This window comes from Amborella trichopoda, chromosome 10 (genome assembly GCF_054954075.1).
Source record: "Amborella trichopoda isolate Santa Cruz 75 chromosome 10, AtrichopodaSantaCruz75HAP2 v2.0, whole genome shotgun sequence".
Taxonomy (NCBI): domain Eukaryota; kingdom Viridiplantae; phylum Streptophyta; class Magnoliopsida; order Amborellales; family Amborellaceae; genus Amborella; species Amborella trichopoda.
The window spans coordinates 42342577-42362581 of record NC_142345.1 but is presented as its reverse complement, the minus strand read 5'-3'; the positions used below and the strand labels follow the sequence as shown (position 1 = coordinate 42362581).

General features: G+C 35.1%; 1 protein-coding gene across 4 annotated transcripts; it reads left to right on the top strand.

Annotated features, from left to right (window-relative positions):
* Positions 1 to 1490: 1490 nt before the first annotated feature.
* On the top strand, positions 1491 to 14348 carry LOC18447616 (acetyl-CoA acetyltransferase 1). 4 transcript variants are annotated; one of them, XM_011629969.3, is made up of 15 exons: positions 1491 to 1576; positions 4526 to 4581; positions 5357 to 5455; positions 6345 to 6518; positions 6674 to 6779; positions 8011 to 8149; positions 8698 to 8775; positions 8866 to 8931; positions 9153 to 9235; positions 10743 to 10842; positions 11151 to 11261; positions 11362 to 11403; positions 11976 to 12062; positions 12439 to 12524; positions 14109 to 14348. In XM_011629969.3, exons 2-15 carry the CDS (start codon positions 4542 to 4544, stop codon positions 14140 to 14142), a joined length of 1245 nt encoding a protein of 414 aa, XP_011628271.1. In that variant the 5' UTR covers positions 1491 to 1576; positions 4526 to 4541; the 3' UTR covers positions 14143 to 14348. The 4 variants fall into 4 exon arrangements, with proteins under 4 accessions (XP_011628271.1, XP_011628272.1, XP_088705200.1 ...); XM_011629970.3 differs by having other exon boundaries at positions 12439 to 12543; XM_088849074.1 differs by lacking the exon at positions 4526 to 4581.
* Positions 14349 to 20005: the final 5657 nt, after the last annotated feature.

Below are 20005 nucleotides of genomic sequence, written 5' to 3'. Positions count from 1 at the left end.
AGAAAGTACAAACTAAGGGTGTTCAAAATTTTCCATAAATTTTAAACTTTCAGCATTACTTATAGATAAATGGTACAAAGATATTGGATACCAACATTGAAGATAATATAAAATGTAAGTTTTGTGTGAAGGGATAATAAGAATTTCCTCTCTCCCTGGACTCTCTCATCTAGAAAGGAGAATCTTCCATTCTAATTTTAAGTTTCACCATTACAATGCTACTTGAATTGTAAACTATTCTAATTGTTTCAATGATTTCGATCACCATGGGTTGTTTTCAAGCTTTATGGGGTTTATTTTGATACTATAGTTCTAAACATTAGGGTTTTACTTAATGGGGTAGAGGGGAGATAGGATTAATTCCCCCTTTCATGAGAAATTTGAATACATTTAATCACCCTAAGATGATAATATAAGAGGTAGATAAGAAAATCGATAATATAATATTATCATCCACTTATGATATATAATAGATAGATAGATAAGGCTAGTATAATGTGGAGACCACACATATTACCCTGAGGGCCAGGCTACCCTCTTTTTGATGAAGTTTCTATAAGGCCTAGGCTTTTGAAAACAAAATAAAACCTCACTTGAGATCCTCGCCCGAAAAGCACTTTCGACAACATAAATCTTCATGATGGCTCTAAAATCAATTTTCAGTGCTGACAATGAAATTCGAAATTGAAAAAGTACAGATCTTGTGGATCTATGAACCCCTATTTTTAGGGTGAAATAGATGATCTAGATAATTTGTTACAATATACACTATTTTAAAGCTTGAAATCCTATTTTATTTCACAAATATAATGTTCAAGCCAAGATGATTGATGTAAAGGTTTTCTAATGCTTAAATTGCAATTTTTGATGAGCTATAAGGTGAGCCTTTACTTGTTTTGATAAAGCTGCAACCTTGTTAAGCTATTTCCTTTTCTGTTTTGGACTCGCTTTCTATGCGGCCATGCCAGTATATATAAAAATGCGGGCCTCTTAATAAATATATTTTTGAGATGAATTTTAAGACTTAATTTTGAAAGATAGGTAATCTCATGGAGATCATGAATATAAATAAATAAATAAATTTTTAAAATTAAAATTAATTATTCTAATAAAAAAACATTTGGACTATTAGTTTCTATTGTTTTTAGATGTAACACCTACATATGAGTGTTTTATACTTTCTGGACCGCATATATAGAAATGCTGTCCAGTCCGCATAAAATATTTTTTATTTTTTATTTTTTTTGCGCTTGTTTTTGGCCCGCCCATGGCCACCCTGGCGCGGGATTATCATTTATCAGGCGCATAGTTCTTGCGTTTCGGTTTCGCTGACGCAATAACGCCGAGTTCGCCGAAATTTAGTCGCCCACGTGCCTCACCATTTTAGTACCAAAGATTGTCTTTTTATTATTTGTTTGATTGGCACCTTTTCCCGAGAGCAAGTGTGTGTCATGTGTAATAAATGTAAGGAAAGAGACTGTTATTTGCCTACTTCGTCGTTGAGCGGATCACTGGAGAGAAAGAGAGAGTAATAGTATTGCTCCAAAGTTTTTCTCTCTCTACAAATCAAGCTAAGGTATGCGAGTTTTGATGTCAAATTTTATCTTTTTGTGGAAAATTTATTGTTATTTCAAGAAAAGTTCATTGAAAAATCTAGAGATGGTTATTATTCGCAAATTTTTCATTGTTTTAGCCATTTTTCTGGTTGATTTCGTACTGGAATGACATATTTTGTTGGATTTCCTATCATGGAGCTGTTTTTGTGATTCATTTCTAATCAGCTAGGTCTAATTGGTCTCTTTTTTTCACGTTCTTCAATTGGTGAGCTTGTTTTTTTTTTTTTTTTGGTAATTTTTGTGTTTTTGTCCTTTTTTAATGGTTTCTTTGAGCCTCGAGGCTCAGCATTCCTCTTAAGTTATTTGTATTGACTCGAATAATGAAAGTAGTTCCTTAATTGTTTGTTAATCAGTTGAGTATTTAGGTTTACTAATTTATTTTTCATGAAAGGAAATAATTGATTCGAATAATGAAAGTAGTTCCTTAATTGTTTGTTAATCAGTTAAGTATTTAGGTTTACTAAGTTATTTTTCATGAAAGGAAATAATTGATTCTTTTAATCAGTGTGCAAGATCTAGGTTTAGCCCTTATGGTTTTAATTATCAATTGACTTATTTATCAATTGTTAATCAGCAGATAACCGTGATTGGATTCATTAGTCTGGCTCAAATAAAGGAAAAAATTAGCGTTGTATTGGAGACAGATTAGTAGAAAACGTGATGTTCTAATAAGATGTGCTTGATTGTTTTTTTTTAATAATGTAAGAATGTGCTTGATTGTTAGTCATATTAATATTCTTATTATTTTATATCAGATGAAGAATAAATCTTTGGACATTATTGTTTTGAACAAAATATGGATTGTTATTTATATTTAAGCTCTAAATTTATTATCCATCGACTTTTTGTTTCTTCGACGGTAAAATGTTGGTCTTGGTGTAGACTTCGCTTGAATGTGACAGGTATTCTATCCTTATTTATAGTATTTATTCAATTGTTTAATTTCCATTCTATTAAATTCCATATGTTACTGGTATTATTTTTATAATTGCAATTATTCTTTTAAAAATCTCACAGATTCTATAGCTCCAAATTTTGCTGAAAATATTTTATTTCAATTCTTCAGTTATGTTCTAGTTGGCCCTGCATGTTTTTTCTCCTTTTTTTATATTGTAAATACTGGATTTATTTTCCTTCTTTTTTCGTATCTCAGATTAGAATCTTGGAATTTACAGGTTTGTTCAATAAGTATGAGTTCCATTTGCAACAGTGTGATTTCTTGACATAGTTTGTTGATCAAGACTAAAAAATGCTAGATATAGGCTAGTTTTAATGCCCTTTTGTTGGGGTCTCTTTCATTTCTCAGCAACTTCAGCCCTCACTTTTTACACATGATCGCTTTTATTTTCTAATCAGAATCTCGTATTTTTTTTTTTTGAAGACGCTGAGAATTGTATTGATTGAGAGTGTTAGAGTACAAGAATAGGCCACCTGAGCAATTCAGGGGCTATATACAACAAAAATGACTTCTCGTGTAAAGGAAGCACAATACAAAAAAGCTCCTACGGGGGATGGTATAGTGCAAAAGCAGAAAGATGTGGAGGGGAAAGGTCCCTGTGATTGTGTTGGCTGAGTTTGCAAAAAAGAACTCACCATTGGCGTTTGTAGCACCCTCATTGGTGAGGGAGTCTGCAGATGAATTTTTTTCTCGATATTAACATGTCTCCAAATGATCGTGAGCCCCCTGCTCACGTGAGAGATTTCGGTAAACACCTAATTTTCCTTCTTCTTTTTTTTCTCTTTTCCTTATTCTTGACAGAATTATTAAGAAAAGTACAATTTTATTTTTTTATTTTTATTGTCTATTTTAGAATATTTAGAAAAACTGTATTTTCTATATTTAAAAATTCTATTCATTTTTGGAAAAAATTTTGGTGCATCAGGGAACACACCATAATAGGTGTGTCCCCTGATATCTGCACTCCAATAATTGAAGTTTGCAAATTGCAAGCAAAAGCTGCCTTTCCTCCCCTTTTCTCTCGGTCCTTTGCTAAAAAGTTGTTTTTACTCTCTCTCCCCATTCCGATGTAAACTCCATAGCTCCATACCTAGCTTTTGTGTTTATTGATTCATTGCACTATTGGAGCTCTTAATTTCTCTCTCTCTAAACTTTTAATGAAATAACATTTTACCATACTGGGTTGATTCCATAGATTTCTATTGTCAGAACATTATTGATGGTGAGAGTAGTTCTTTGTTTGGTAAATTGAAACACAAGCTGTTCTTCTACTGGTAAGATGCAAATGGCCCAGCACATATTTTCAGGTGGTTTTTATGCAAAAAATTGAGGCAATACCAGGTTATTCTAAATCATCTGAATGTATTATGGATAAATAAATACACCTGTTGGTTCTTGCTGCTTGTTGGTTTTTGTTTTTTATTTCTTTCGATTTTGTTATGGAGCACAACCAGCATGATGTATATCATGTTTTCTCAATAATATTTTATTGCTTTTTTAAGGATATTTCGGTATACCATCTTCAAATTTGCTCAGATGCTTGTAAGAAATACTGTGAGTTTCTGTTATCTTTAGGTCTTGATGCGGATAGCCTTCTTCTATTGAAGTTACTGATTATTGCAATCAGAATCTAGTATTGACCTGAATAGTTTGAGCCTTTTTGTTTAGGGGTATTTTAGTCTTAAACAACTGCAGTCCATTTCAGCCTTCATGCAAAAAAGTTGCTATGAGAATTATTCTTTCCTGGTTTTTCTGCTCTATGCTTTTCACTTCTATTTCTATTTTGTAATGGTTCTATTGTAGATTTCATTACTGAGCACTGTCAGAAGAGTTTGAATAAGGATTTTTTTTTTCTTTCTTTCTGGGCAAGTGGGTGATTTTATTCTTTGGGCTAAATATGGGGTTCATAATGTTATCTTGTTTTCTAATAAGTATTTTCTTGGGTATATAGGCATTATCATTATATCATGGCTCCTGCAGCAGTTTCGGATTCATTGAAGCCTCGAGGTAGCCACTCTTTTTGTGTGGGGGACTATCTCTGTGTGGTGCATTGATATCATACATATGTACCGGCTTTCTTTCTTTCCCTTAATCAGTATGCAGTGGTGCTAGTGAAATGAAACTGTTGCGTGCTTCCCTTCGTAGAAGAAAGAGTGGACTGTGCTTTGTGTTTGTATATGAGTATGTAGAACAGATGATGCAAATAAAATTAGCTGAATTATTTTGGCTGAAATCTTTCCTCCAAATTGGAGCTTCCCAGCCAGATTTAGATGGAATCTAATAGATATGTAAAATATATTTGAAAAGAAAAAGTTACTAAACCAGCCTAAATAGAGCCATAGAATGTGGGATATGGTCTATGTAACTTTGAAACGTCTCAACCTTTGCCATACCTGTGGGCTTAGTTTTGATTAGAGTATTCTGAAAGTCTGTCAACCTTACTTGCTCAAGATGCCTAACTTTACTTAAGTTGCTTTCTTCATTTGAATTCTGTGGTAAAAATTCAATATGAGATTCTCTTTGTGTGGTTAGATGAGGTATCGTGTCACTTTTGCAACATGATACCCAACAGTTGCATGAAGTCAGGTCACCTCATAATGGACTTGTTTAAGAAAAGAGTTCCATTTTTATGGGGGGTTTTAATTTGAAGGATACATGTTCTTCTGCAAAATGAGAAAAATCAATTTATAAGCTTCTATTGTTCTTACATTTTACATTTGCGTGTTGTGCTTCTTAATCTACTTTAGTCATTCTGAAACTTCTTATTGTTTAATTTGGACAGATGTTTGTATTGTTGGTGTTGCACGTACTCCAATGGGAGGATTATGTGGTTCTCTATCATCATTGCCGGCAACCAAGCTAGGGTCTATTGCTATTGAATGTAAGCCCTTCTTATCCCTTATTTTTAATTATTTTTTCTTTTATTGTTTTTGAGATTAGTGATTGTCCTATACCGGGGTTTTGCCTATTGGCTTATAACAAGCTTCTGAGAATTGAATCCCAGCTTACCCTCTTCCGGGGGGGTGGGGGGGGGGGGGGGGGGGGGGGGGGGGGGGGGGGGGGGGGGGAAGGTCACCAATCCTGTGCTTTGCACGTGTGAATGGGAGGTGAGATAGGGGCATACAACAAGCATCTGAGAATTAATCCCAACTTACCCTCTTCGGGGAAAAAAAAAGTCACCAATCCGGTGCTTTGCACTTGTGAATGGGAGGTGAGATTCACCTCTACACTGTGTTCCATCTGGTCATCCGGTAAGACTAAAGGTATTGAATAATCATAAAAAATAAGAATGGTTTGACTATATGATTCCTGGTGTTTCTGAATTTAATGTGCTTCTGCTACTTTTGGATAATCTGAAGTTTTGAAGGGTAAATGGGTGGTGAACGGCCCCCATAAATGTGCTAATCTCAATGGGAGATTGCCATTTTAATTCCAACTAACAGATATCCAGAGTTCGATAGGCACATTTACTTCTCAAAATTTTGAAGCATCTACTCAGAAAGTTATCCTCATGATTGTACAATTCAATTCATAATTTATTGCTGCCCCTTCATTTATTTTCTTGCTCGCTTTTGGATCTCTCCCTCCCTCCCTCTCTCTCTCTCTCTCACACACACACACATACACACACACATACACACACACACACACACAAACACACACACACACGCACACACATATGCGTGTGCACGAGCACACACACAGATTGAGTTTATAGCAGTATGGAATCGTAAAAATGTGTCTGGAAACTTCTTTTGTAAATTTTGTAGGTGCACTCAAAAGAGCAAATGTCGACCCAGCACATGTGCAGGAGGTGTTTTTTGGGAATGTTCTAAGTGCAAATTTGGGACAGGCTCCTGCTAGACAGGCTGCATTGGGTGCTGGAATACCAAATTCAGTGATCTGCACCACCATTAATAAAGTTTGCGCATCTGGAATGAAAGGTATGAAATGTTCCAGACTAAGATTTGTTTGGTCATCTTGAGGGAATTATTATGCCTTGGTTTGTGCTTCTTTGGATGACTTTTAGTAGCATTTCTCCTATGACTGAAGTTAGCTTTCATACAAATTATTTGATGAGCTGTTCTTTTCTTCACAGCTACAATGCTTGCAGCTCAGAGTATTCAGTTAGGAGTTAATGATGTTGTTGTGGCTGGAGGCATGGAAAGCATGTCAAATGCGCCTTTCTATCTGCCTGAGTTAAGGTTGTAGTTTCTGGCTTCTCTTTTTTCAAATTCTACATCAAGACGTGGATTATTGTATTTCAACTCTCTGTCGAGGGCTTTTGCAAACTAAATTTGACTCGATTCACTAACTGAGTCTCTGAATTTTAGATTAGTTGGATGCATTTCGGTTTGTAGTCAGTTAAGTTTTATGCTGTAATGGCTTAAGTACAAAGTAATTGGTATGAGTAATTGATTAATTGTGATCTTCTCATGCTTGCTGCTTGAGTCGAAAGTGCATATTTTCTGGAATGACTAAAAAAAGTTTGGCTGTATTGGCCTGGACCCTGTCCTGCATTAATATTACAAATGATGAAGAAGATACTGAAACTCCATATGATACCATCGTTGGTAAAGTTCTAAAAACAAAAATTCCATAGGAAGGCATATGATGCTACCAAAAATGGAGAGGGGATGGGTTTCAAAGGAAAGAATAAGAGAGGGATCGTGTGATACTGTTTAAGTATCACTTCTATAATTGCATGCAATTACATACTTGGATATCTGATTTTCCACCAGGTTTGGTGGCTCCACTAATAATGGCATTTCCTTGTTGATATGTACAAGAAAATTGTTACCTTTATTCACGCAGGTCCCCTGGAATCTGGATAAGTTGAAAAGCTAATGTTAAGGCAACATTTAACTAAGGGAAAAGTTTATATAAGGTTGCAACCTTAAAATGTAGAATTACAGATGCACCTCAAAAATCTATCGGAAAGGTTGTTTTAATGTTGAAAAACCCTCTATTTGATCATCTCGACATCGAGATGTATGAATATAAAAAAAAAAAAAAAAAGGTTTTTGAGTCTCAGAAATAGTGCATCTTGCAACACATTATGTAGGCCGTCCATTTTCAAGATTTTCATATGTTTATAGATCTCCTTGATTTTAACTATTTTGGAGTTTAAAATTTTCTAATTAGATATGAAAATAGAGTTTAAGATAATCCTAAGAATTTTTTATAACAAAATTACATGTTATGATAAACTTTGGAGGTGCGCCTTAATTGGATTGTTTAAGATTGCACCCTTATAGAAACCGCACGCTTTAACTAATTCAACCATAACAAAAATATGCAAATAAAATTTCAAGCATGATATATAATATATATATAAATCTAGTTTGAATCATTGTTTGGGAACCTTGCTTTCTTGTAAATAATATATATTAAAGAAAAAAGTCTTGTAATGACCTGTTTTCACTATGTAATCAGGAAAGGGAATCGTCTGGGACATGGAACTGTTGTTGACGGGATGCTCACAGATGGACTTTGGGATGTTTACAACAATTTTGGAATGGGAATGTGTGCAGAGTTATGTGCTGATCAGCACTCAATAACCCGAGAAGAGCAGGTTTGTTATATTGCCATAGCGTGCTTTTCTTGGCCTATATCCAGTGCCATAATCAATTGTTTCTACAGCACTGTTGTGTTCCCCTTTTTTATCTCTGTTTGTGTTACAAAGTTGTCATTGTGGAGCTTACATGCAAAAACTTTGTCATCGATTGGCCTTTTCTTTTCTTTTTTTAAGTCTGATACTGCTTCCTAAACTATGTTCTAGTTTCATAAATTTAATGTGCTACGCCTGTAGGGATGGCACCATAACCATTTTCCCTCCATGCATTGTATAAATCCATTTTTGCTTATTGTGTTCTTTCTTTCTTTTACTTTTTTCCTTTTAAAACCTCCCTTAAGATAGGGATGTGTCTATGAGTGATTACAGATTCTAGTAGTATTGCAAACAGCTTCAGTCTTGGTAATGAAATAGTGAAAAGTTGTCCTCGAAGTTTCTTGTTCTTTGGTATGATTTACCAAGAATGACCATCATATGAACTTGCAAATTCTACGTGTTGGTTCATTTAGATCTTTCCTGATTTAACCACACCTCTGCAATTCTTGCAGGACTCTTTTGCCATTAAAAGTTTTGAACGGGGTATTGCTGCTCAAAATGAAGGAGCTTTTGCCTGGGAAATAGTGCCAGTAAGGGTCTCACGTATTCATTCATTGCTAATAGATAATGATGAATTTGAGCTGGGGTTCAGTCACTGCTGGTTATATTATGTCATCTAGGTTGAAGTATCTGGTGGTCGTGGTAAGCTAAATACTGTCATTGACAAAGATGATGGGCTAGAAAAGGTAAAGTCATACACATAGATCATTGACTTTTCAATGTTATACATCCTTGCGATCAGAAACCCAACTGAAACTTGGAAAAGTTGTTTCTTTTATTTAATTGTAGTAGCAAAGAGTGTGCATTTATGATTAATATGGACATTACTGTAAACATTCTTTTTAAATAGTTGTTATGTTTTGAGTTCATTATTTAACCAGTTTGTCCTGATTCTACGCCTCTATAGTTTGATCCTGTAAAACTGAGGAAACTCAGGCCAGCATTTAAGGAGGGAGGCTCAGTTACAGCTGGCAATGCTTCTACCATCAGGTTTACTTCTTCTCTATCATAAAAGATATCGTCAGTTTAGTTTCTACCAAGGTTTAAAAAAATGGATTGGTGACTCGAATCGGTCACACCCATACCCCGTGTCAGATCGGGGAATCGGTGAATCGGATCAGAGAATCGGCAGAATGGGCAATTTTTTGTCCCAAGAAATCTTTAAAAAATCACTATAAATCTTTAAAAATAGTGTTCTTTTAGTTTCTAAAAGAAATTAGGAGTGGTGCATTATGTACTTTCATTACTTTATAAAAAGAGGTGAATACTGAGATGTTGTTTTCCCATCTGGATGTCTGCATAGTTATTAATTATAATAATATAATATTATAATATTGCATCAAAATAATTAAAAAATAAGATTAAAAAAATAATTTCCTATATAAAATGAAATTAGTATCACATCAAAGTATCAAACATTTATTTTGGGACAAAGATTTCCATAGAAATCGAAATTAGTATCACATGAAGTTTAGTATGAATTTCATCAATTTCCTGCAATACCAATCAGGACCCCCAAATATACTGTTTTTTCAGTAACATAGCTTTGCCGTTAAATAGATCCATCAGCCACAGTTAAAAAAATAAAAATAAATAAATAAATAAAAGATAAGCCCTATTTCTAGTGAGAGAAAACTAGTTCTAGAGAGAGAGGTCTTCTTTGACGTGATGATCTATAGTTTACCAGTCAGCAGATGTGGGTGTTGCTTTTCACATTGATGAGAAATTTTCCAGCAAAGAAATGTCACCTATGCATTCTTAAAACCTCACCTATCTTCCATGACATGGCAAACAAACGAAAACAGTTAAGAGAGAAAACGATAAGGAAGCATCGAAACTACAGAGAGAACCAGTAAAGGAAGAGGCTTGGAACATATTTAGAATTTTTAATAAGGAGGAGGGCAAATTAATAGTTTGCTGCTCTGAAAGAATCCACGTGTATCTGGGAAGGCCAAAGTCAAAATTAAGAGGCCTAATATCATAGTGACAGATGCCACAAGACGAGAGAGGGAGAGAAGGCGAGAGAGAGCGAGACATCAGTCCACATGGAAGAGTACATGAGGCTTTTGCCTCAATAAAACCCTCCCCTGTAGCTACTCTTGTGCAAGCTCAATAGCACGTGGACGGCATGTGTTAAATCAATTGGGCCACGTGATTTTAGTGGTGGAAAACACAGGCATTGGGTTGCCCTTAGTTTTGAAAAAAATTTCACAAGTACCCTTGCAAAAAAAAATTATTGTCGATTGCAGCTGATTTTTCATGTGACTTGCCGGCTCGTGATGTCATACTGCCATGCCATGATGTCAGCACACCGAATCCATACAGGAAAAATGGTGAATCCCATTTTATGACTGGATTCGGAACGGTCTAGCTGATACCCAATCCGGATCGCCCGATTCCGGATCACCTGATTTCGGATTGGGTCAGTGATTTTTTAAACACTGGTTTCTACTATGTTTTTTTTTCAATTTGAATTCTGATCAGTCCATATATTCAGCGATGGCGCGGCTGCAATGGTGCTTGTTAGTGGAGAGAAAGCCCTTAATTTAGGGTTGCATGTGATTGCGAAGATTACAGGGTATGCTGATGCAGCTCAGGTGATTTTCTCCTTATTCATTTCTAACTTTCTTCTTTATGAGAACGTACTATTAATCTTATTAACTAGACCATGGAAACCATGCTTTGCTAGAGTCATCACCATAGGATGGTGATGGAGAGAGACATATCATAGGACATGACCTCAATATTGGTTCCAATTCTCTCTTCATTGCTTTTCATCATCTCACTGGATGATTAATGACCCCTTTGGACTAGAGTGTTTTTGTAGACTGTTGGTTTATAGCATACATCTTTTTTCTTTCCTTTGGGGTTCATTCCTCATGTTTGGATGCGATTGGTACTGTAGGCACCTGAGTTGTTCACGACAGCGCCAGCCCTTGCCATACCAAAAGCTGTTTCAAATGCCCATTTGGAAGCTTCACAAATTGATTACTATGAAATAAATGAAGCTTTTTCTGTAAGTGCCAATAGTGGGTTTTGAAGATAATATTCAGATAATGAGTTCATGTAGAGTATGATTTTTAACTTGTTTGATTTACTGAATTTGTGGCTGGCAGGTTGTAGCTCTTGCCAATCAGAAGTTGCTTACTCTTAACCCTGTAAGTGTGACTACTTTTAACAACATAGTTTTACTAAACGTTACTAAGCTAGTCTTTACTAAACTTTTACTTACCTGACTAGCTTAATTCTCTGAACTGAATCCTGTATATGCTTATCCCCTCCTGAGTTTATAGGGGCCTCTTTATGTGAGGTCAAACACAATTTTTTCCTTTGTCACTGCTTTAATGCTTTACTACAGTACCATCTGCCATATTGAAGTTCGCAGAACCCAAATTCACTCCACTCTCTTCAATATTGTCCAATTTTAGTGCACCAAGTTTATATTAACCCTAAGGATTATATCCCCTAACTGGAAATCAAATAGTCACGAGTTCATCTCAAACTTTATTCTCTGGCATATTCCCCTTAAACCTGAGTACTACTGTTATCAGGTGGAAATTGCACCCTCGTATAGCTTACATGCCCAAAATGTTTATATGTTGCTCAAATGTGTGTATTTCGTTCTTGTTTCTTTTCTTATTCTTTCAGTGATTGTTGGTAATGCTTTTCTGAACCTAATCCTACAAACTTTGTCTTTTGTATGACTGGAAGTTATTGTTCTTTTTCACAGGATAAGGTCAATGTGCATGGAGGAGCTGTATCATTAGGCCATCCACTGGGTTGCAGTGGTGCTCGTATTATAGTCTCTTTGTTAGGGGTATGTCTCTTTGTTTTGATAATGGCATCTGGGGGTGGGGGGGCAGAAACACAATTCTCTGGGATTGCTGTTCTCTTAATTCTCTGGGGATTGCTGTTTTCTCCAATTTTTCACTATTTACGCCCATGTTTTTGCAATTCTAACCCATAACACATGTGGGAATATAAATAGTTGTCTGGTTAGAATTTCCTCCCATGTCTTTAGGATGGGACTAGCAGAAACATGGACACACCCTTATTCTTCAAATTTTCCTAGAAAGTTGTGCAAAATGAACCCAGTTCCATGTAAAATCTAAGGTCATTCTAGCAGGACTATTTTGTTATTTTGCTTTTTACCTCATTTTTTCTTGTTTCTTTTATATTTCTGATACTTGCAGGTTCTGAAGCAAAGGAGTGGAAAATATGGAGTTGCAGCTGTTTGCAATGGGGGTGGTGGAGCATCGGCTCTCGTTCTAGAGTTCATGTAAGCCTTTTTTAATTGGGTAAGGCTCGCTGGCTTGACATATTTTGCCAATACTATTTGTTGATTTTGTTTAATGTTCAATAAAACTTAGAACGCAAAAATAAAAATATATAGTAAAAAGTCAGTTTTAGGGTATAGAGTTTCATTGTCTTTCTGGGGAATGTCTGAGATTTTGTTACAAGACTTAGCAAATGGCATAGATATTTCCCTATATTTTTAATATCTTCACCTATTGACTTTCTGAAATGAAATTTCTGAATTCTGCGGGATCTTTCGTTTAAAGTCCATCATTGTAAAGCATATAGAGTTGCATTATTATGTAGAAATAAAAGTTGTGCAATATTATGAATAACTGAAAGTCGTGTCATAATCTGGTTATTGAAGAGAAATTAAAAATATTCCTTTTCTACTCTTAAGATAAAATTACTGATTAACATTTTCTCTTGATATTTTTATTAACTTTTTGGCAAATTGACAACAATATAAAATAACATTTCCTGTTTTAGTTTTGCAAATGCATGCTTTATTTGTAGTGATGGTGATGTTTTCCAGACTCTTGAATGTAATATGACCCAACCATCAATTGCATTTACAAATGTATTTAATGTTTTCCAGACTCTGGCAATACTAACATGAGTCCTATCGATTTAATGCCTCATTAGTGCTCAAGTGAGGTTTTCATTTTCTAAGGAGATGCATTGACACTAGTGATAATAAAGAATGAGGCTTATATCACCAGCCACTGTTACTTGTTTTACCACACAAAGTATCTCTTAATAGCACCTAAGACATTAAGTAATTGTTAAGCGTCTGGCATCAATTGATTTTTGATACTAGAAAAAGGGAAAGCGAGCACTGTGATCCATATGACAACATGGGAGTGATGGAGAGACACTGTCAAACATAACAAATCAAAGTTGGTGATGCAGGGAGAAAAATTAATTTTTGTCTGCATCACATTCTCTCTCCATTAAAGTCCGACATTGATTGGATGGTGATGATCCTTATGATCACATATTTCATGCACTCATATGGATTGTAGTATACCTTCCCATATAAGTATGGGTCAAGTTGATGAAATTTTTGAAAACTTCACAAAGTTCTCCCATTTCTTGAGATAGAAAAAGTTAGAGCTCAAACTATATTTGGCCAAGGTTTTGGTGGATTTCGACAATTCAATTAAATTTGATGACCAGTTTTATAAACAGCCATTGAAAATGCAAACTTCGAGTAATGAAATTGTTCGTTTCACGGTCTAGAAATATTGCCCCAATGAGTGTGGATTCCTCACATCTTTTGGCTGGAAATTTTTATAAATTTTGTATAAACTGCTCTAAGGGACAATATCACATACTTGTCATGAAATTCACCTCGTATTAATTAATTTGCTGAAAAACTTTGAACTATTGTTTCCTTCTATTGAAATCTGGGATAAGGTTGCCGAAAAAACGACCCATGGTCTTTCTGAATTTTGAGAGCTGAAGTCTTGGATAATTTCTTGGAAAAAGTGCATAATTTTCTCGAATTATTTCGGCGTGATTTTCTTTAACCGGACTTTTTCCTCTTTGTTCTGTGTATATGCAGGCATGGCATCAACTTGGAACGGTCCTTTCTTTGAGACTATGTTTCTTCATTCGTTTGTTTTCTGTTTAGTGTTGACCTAAAAAGCTTTATCTGTAATGCTCCGTAGTATCTTTTCATTGCTAGTTTTGGGGATCTACGAGATACTTTTAAATTGAACTTGCTTAATGTAATTAGGATCTTTCAACCCATTTATGTAGTGAGTTCTTGTTATGAAATAAAAGCTCTGGTGGTTGTCTGAAATCCAGTGATTGTTGCCTAGGGCCTTGCACCTTGTTATTATGGTGAGCTGGTTGAGAGGTTTTGCTGCTGTTTCGCTTTCATAAAACAGGGCTTTAAAGGAGATTGTGAAAATTTCTTGTAGGTGATGGACCTTTCTTTTGTTAAAGTGTAAAGGAAAGCTACTTTTAATCAGTAAGATATTGATGATTATGATGATATTTTACTTTGGAGGCTTTTGTGTCATAGGTTAAGTAGCGAGACGGCCGATTCAATGCTAGTCTGTGTATTTGTCACAGAGAGAGAGAGAGAGAGAGAGAGAGAGAGAGAATTATATTGGACTTCGGGAAGACTTTATAAGAAATATTGGTCCTGCAGGCCCCATTACACATTGGCACAAGGTCTGAATGTACATGTATTTCTAGGACCCATTTTTTAATTATGGAGACCACATTTAACAATTATTTTTCTAAGACCTATTGACAATCTGTTGCTCATAATCTTGGTGATTTCCTCATGGACTCGGTGGTTTCACATCATTAAAAGTAAAGAGAAAAGCAATTGCTTACTTTTCTTCGTGGCATAAAAAAAAAACGAACTTTTCACTTGCCCAACTTTTTTTCTCATGGATGCAAATGCCCATTATCATGTTATAGTGCGAATCTTTCTAGAGCAGAGTAAAAGAAAAAGGTTTTTGAAGATCATAGTGTACATGTACTCCCTCGACCCAAATACTTACTTGGGAGGATCATTTCAAACTACAATTTTGGGAATCACCTATCACTTGATGATTATTTTTAAAGAGAGAAAAAAAAAATTGATATTTGAGTTCTCAGAATTCTTACTCGTCCCATAACCTTGAGCATTGTACCAGTGCTTGAGGCGCCTTCAGGCCTACTTCATTGCTACCCTGTAAAAATACCAGGGCCTTTACTTAATCTTGGGAGATTATCTTTTTCAAGTGAATATAGGGGAAATTAAGAAATTCTTTTATTGAGGTTATTTATGGGTTGAAACGGTAACCGGGATTCCAAACTTGATCCCAAGGTTTTACCTGATGAAATAGATAGACAGTATACTCCCGCAGGAGTACTAATTGAATTAATTAAAGCTTTTTGCTCGTGGTGATAATTGATAGCGTACGAGGTGCTCTTAGAGAGGGAGAGAGAAAGAGAGGCGCTGCGCAATGACTAACCAAGAAGAGAGCAGAGGGACATGTCTTTTCCATCAAAGGTAGTATATGTTCTCCTACTTGGTATATGTTCTCCTATTTATTTTCTTTTTATTCTAGCAAGGAAAACAACCGCTAATATTTTTCTATTTTTAAAAATTATAAAATATCTTCTTCTTTTTTTCACAATTTATGCGCATACTTATTTTTCTCTCTTTTTGACTTTATACCTTAACTTTGCTCATTACCGAGACTGCAGTGCTTTCTAGTGCTATGTACACATATAATATGTAGCAATTCACACTGCTACGGACTTGTTAGGTTCATAGCAATGCAAGCATCATTTTGGTGCTTCTTGGATTCCAAAAAGCACCCAAGTGGTGCTTATACGTAGCTCAACTGCTGCAGATTTGTTAGGACCCTAGTGGAGTCAATTGCTCATATCAGTAGCTTTAGAAAGTGCTATAGATCTAATATATCCACAAGGATTCAGTCTTTATGCGGCCAAGCCCCGCATATGTAGAAATACGGGTTTATTAATAAATTTATTTTTGAAATAGATTTTTGGACTTAATTTTTAAAGACATGTAATCTCTAACATGAAGATCATGGATATGAAAAAATAAGTAAAATTTTAAAACTAAAAATAAAAATTCTAGCAATAAAACATTTGGACCGTTAGTTATAGATGCTTCACACTTTTTGGGCCGCATATCATGTGGTCCAGACCGCATGAGACAATTTTCCTATCCATAATGGGTCTTTTTAGGTATATAATAATAGAAAAGTGGAGAAAATAGATATGTTTATGAATTAAAAAAATTATATATTTTATATAACTTCAAAAGAGTTAGAGATATTATGATAATTTTTCATTGCGCATCTTGCCTTTTTTTGTGGCCGAAATTGTATCCCTGTGCCATGCGAATTTATTTTAGCACACTAAAGTTGAGGGAAAACTTTAAAGAAAGTAGGGAAAAAGTTATCTAAAGTGGTCCAGAGATTTAAAATACGTTGATAATATCAAAATCCTACGAACTATAGATCAACCATAGCCCACAGGGTCATTATTCAGTATTAAAATAATGATGGATGGTAATGAAGAGATAATGGGACCCAAAGTTGAAGTCGTACCATGTTTTGATGTATCCCACTTTTTCTATCACCATCGATCATGTCAATGGATGGTGACGATTCAATGGACAATGATTTCTGCATAGCTAGTGCTTTGAAGTAAAAGACCTGGGAAGAGAAGTGTTTATGGACTTTAGATAGAGCTTATATTACCGCAAAATAGGCCTTGTAGATGTTAAAAGAAGGAAAAAGATGGTGACGGCGGTAGCCTATAGTTATACGTGGTTACAACTTCATTTTGTATTTAGTTTTAATTATTTTTCTACAAATTCAAATTACAAGATATTCTAGTTGTGTGTTTTTCTCATCAAGGCGCATCTAATGAAAATATTAAAAAAATAATTTGTAGAATATAAATTGACCAAAATATCCTTGAAATGTTTCGGGGGTATTTTGATCAATTTAAATTTTTGTAAATTATTTTTTTGATAATTTTATTGGATTCTGCTATTTTTAAAGAACGCACATTCAAAATTTCAAGTGATTTGAATTTATAAAAAAAAATTAAAATTTAAATACGAAATACAATCGTGATCATTAGATTGGCCCATATTGAATTTGGACCGTTAGTCTCATATGTAGTTGTAGGCTAGTGGCCCACCGCCAGCTTTATCCGTTAAAAAAAGCAATCAATGTTGATGATGAAAAAAGCAATCAATGTTGATGATGAAAAAAGCAATAAGCCAGACCTTGAAAATATAAAAATTAACAAAAAGTACGCTACACATACGTGTTTAGATTATTTTTTTGCAAAAATAATTCTAAGGTGGAATTTTCGAGAGAGGTAGGCTCCAAAAAGGATAAAAAAACGCAAGCAACAATAAATTGATGAAAATGCTCTAAATAAGATGAAAATGCTCTCCCCCACATCCGCGAATATGGGTTGCCTAAATTTGAAATTCTTCGCCATTCATAAAATTTTGACACAATCTTAAAAAGTGTGCTAGATCTACATTTCCCAACTAAAATGGGTGGTGTAGAACACTATGATCTTACTTCTAAAAGTTAGGTTGCCACTTTTGATTCGATGAAAAGTGTGCTTTTAAGAGTTTAAAGACTCCAAATAGATTAGAGAACACACAGATCATGAATCAAATTCACTTCTGATCAATAATGATCAAAAGCTTACTCATTAAAATGTGGATTCGAGAAGGACTTCCAAGGGACCTTAGTTACCTTAGTTACCTTGTTTCATTTACATTCAAATTTGGTTATACAAATATGAAAAAGCTTGGATCGATGGATTGGATTATAGAAGTATGAGACCATGTGCATTGTGCAAACTTTATGTTGTGGGTTAGCTTCTTGTTGGTGTTAGAAACTCAAAATACTGCAGAAAACTCTCTCTTTATTGATTAATCAAGAATATACAAGACCTCGTATAAATATACAGCAAGTAACAGTTCTGGATAGACATCAACAGTTATTGATAATTACTAATTAATCTTATCATAATCTTAGACACCTAATCTTATCAAGAGATATATATACACTAACACTCCCTTTGTACTTTTTTTTACCAAATGGTCAACATTCTTTAAAGCCATGCAATTCCCATAAAAAAAACTACAACTTCCCAAGACACTAGAAATCATCCTACATTTTCCAAATCTACTGCAACTTCTAAACACACAAGAACCAATATATTAGATCTCTTTGACTTCCCTAGACATTAATGACCTTAGAAAATACAAAACATAATAAAAACACTTTGAAATAACAAATATCATGGGAATTGACACGCTTTGGGAACCCACACTGCCTTGTCACTTACAAGCTATCCGACATGGCAATGAGGGCCTGCTAGCCTACATCAATATCCCTGGGTACCAAAGAACTCTCACACGAGTTCCCATTTATTCAAAATATTCAATAGAGTCTTGCACATTAGATGTGGGATTTGTGTGGATATGAGGGGGCAATTCAAGGGTGTAGGTGTTGTCATTGCTCCTCTTCAAAACATGGTTTCTTCTCTTTGAGCTTGTTGTAATTCCCATCGGAACTCTCTCCTTTGTTAGGAAGGCCCATAGAAGGTCTCCTTCTTTGAAAACATGTTTTTTGTTGATGAACATTTGCCATTTATTTGCATTTGACATTAGTAACTTCCAACTTTTTACGAACTTCTTCATGGAGCGTAACTATACTTTTGATCTCGTCTTGGGCGGCTTTGTTTGGTGGGGTTCAACTGGCCAGGAGAAGGTCAAGATGGTGCGTAGGGACCTATCCATAGGCCATCTTAAAAGGAGCCTTGCCGGTCGAATAGCTCAACATCGATTTGTAGGCGGCTTGGGGCAGCATTGTATCCTCTTGTTTTGGCCTCTTTCCCAACAAACTCCGAAGAAGATTGGTAAAGGTTCGATTTACCATTTCTGTTTGCCTGTCCATTTGAGGATGACAGACACTACTATAATACAAACTAATTCCCAACATCCTCTACAAGGCTATAAAAATTGCTAAGGAATTTGGTATCTAGGTTTGAGGTGATCGTCTTTGGAATGCAATAGTAGTCAACCACTTTATGAAAATAGAGATTACCAATGCAAGAAACATCCATAGTTTTCTTTCATGGAATAACATGAGCCATTTTATAGAATTGATTAATGATAGCAAAAATGATATGGATGCCTCATAGGGTCCTTGACAATCCAAGAACAAAATCTATATTTACATTTTGCCAATGAGATTTAGAAATAGGGAGAGGAGTTTTCAGACCTAAGTTGTGAGCATGTCCTTTGAAATCCTGATATGTTTGATAACATTGCTCAAAATTGTTTATATTTTATGAATTTCAAGCCAATAATATTTATCCTCTACCAAAGGCGATAGTCTTGTTACAGCCAAAATGTCCCCCCAACCCTCCCAAATGGAGTTATTTGATAAGGCCTTTTCAAAATGAGCTCTTAAGGATGCACAGTTGAGCCCCTTTGAAAAGAAATCCATCATGAAGTAAATATTTCCCTTGTACCCCTTCTTTGCATGCTTTTCATGCCCTCCCAAAATCAAGATCATTATGATACAATTCTTTCATGTTTTCAAAGCCAAGGATATGGATATCCATAGTGTTCAAGAGAGTAACACGCCGGCTAAACACATCAATAACTTGGTTAAGTCACTTACTCTTATGTTTTAACACAAAGCTATATTATTTCAAAAAGGAAACCCACTTGGCATGCAGGTGATTGAGACTTCTTTGGTTGTTTATATGCTTTAGAGCTTCATGATCTGAATTCAAAATAAACCGTTTTAGGATAAGATAGTTCCGTCAATGCACTATAGAATAGAACTCGAGGTCATAGGTGGAATAACTTATTCCTGCTTCATTGAGCTTTTTCGCTGATGAAGGCAATTCGATGTCCTTCTTGGTTGAGCACACCTC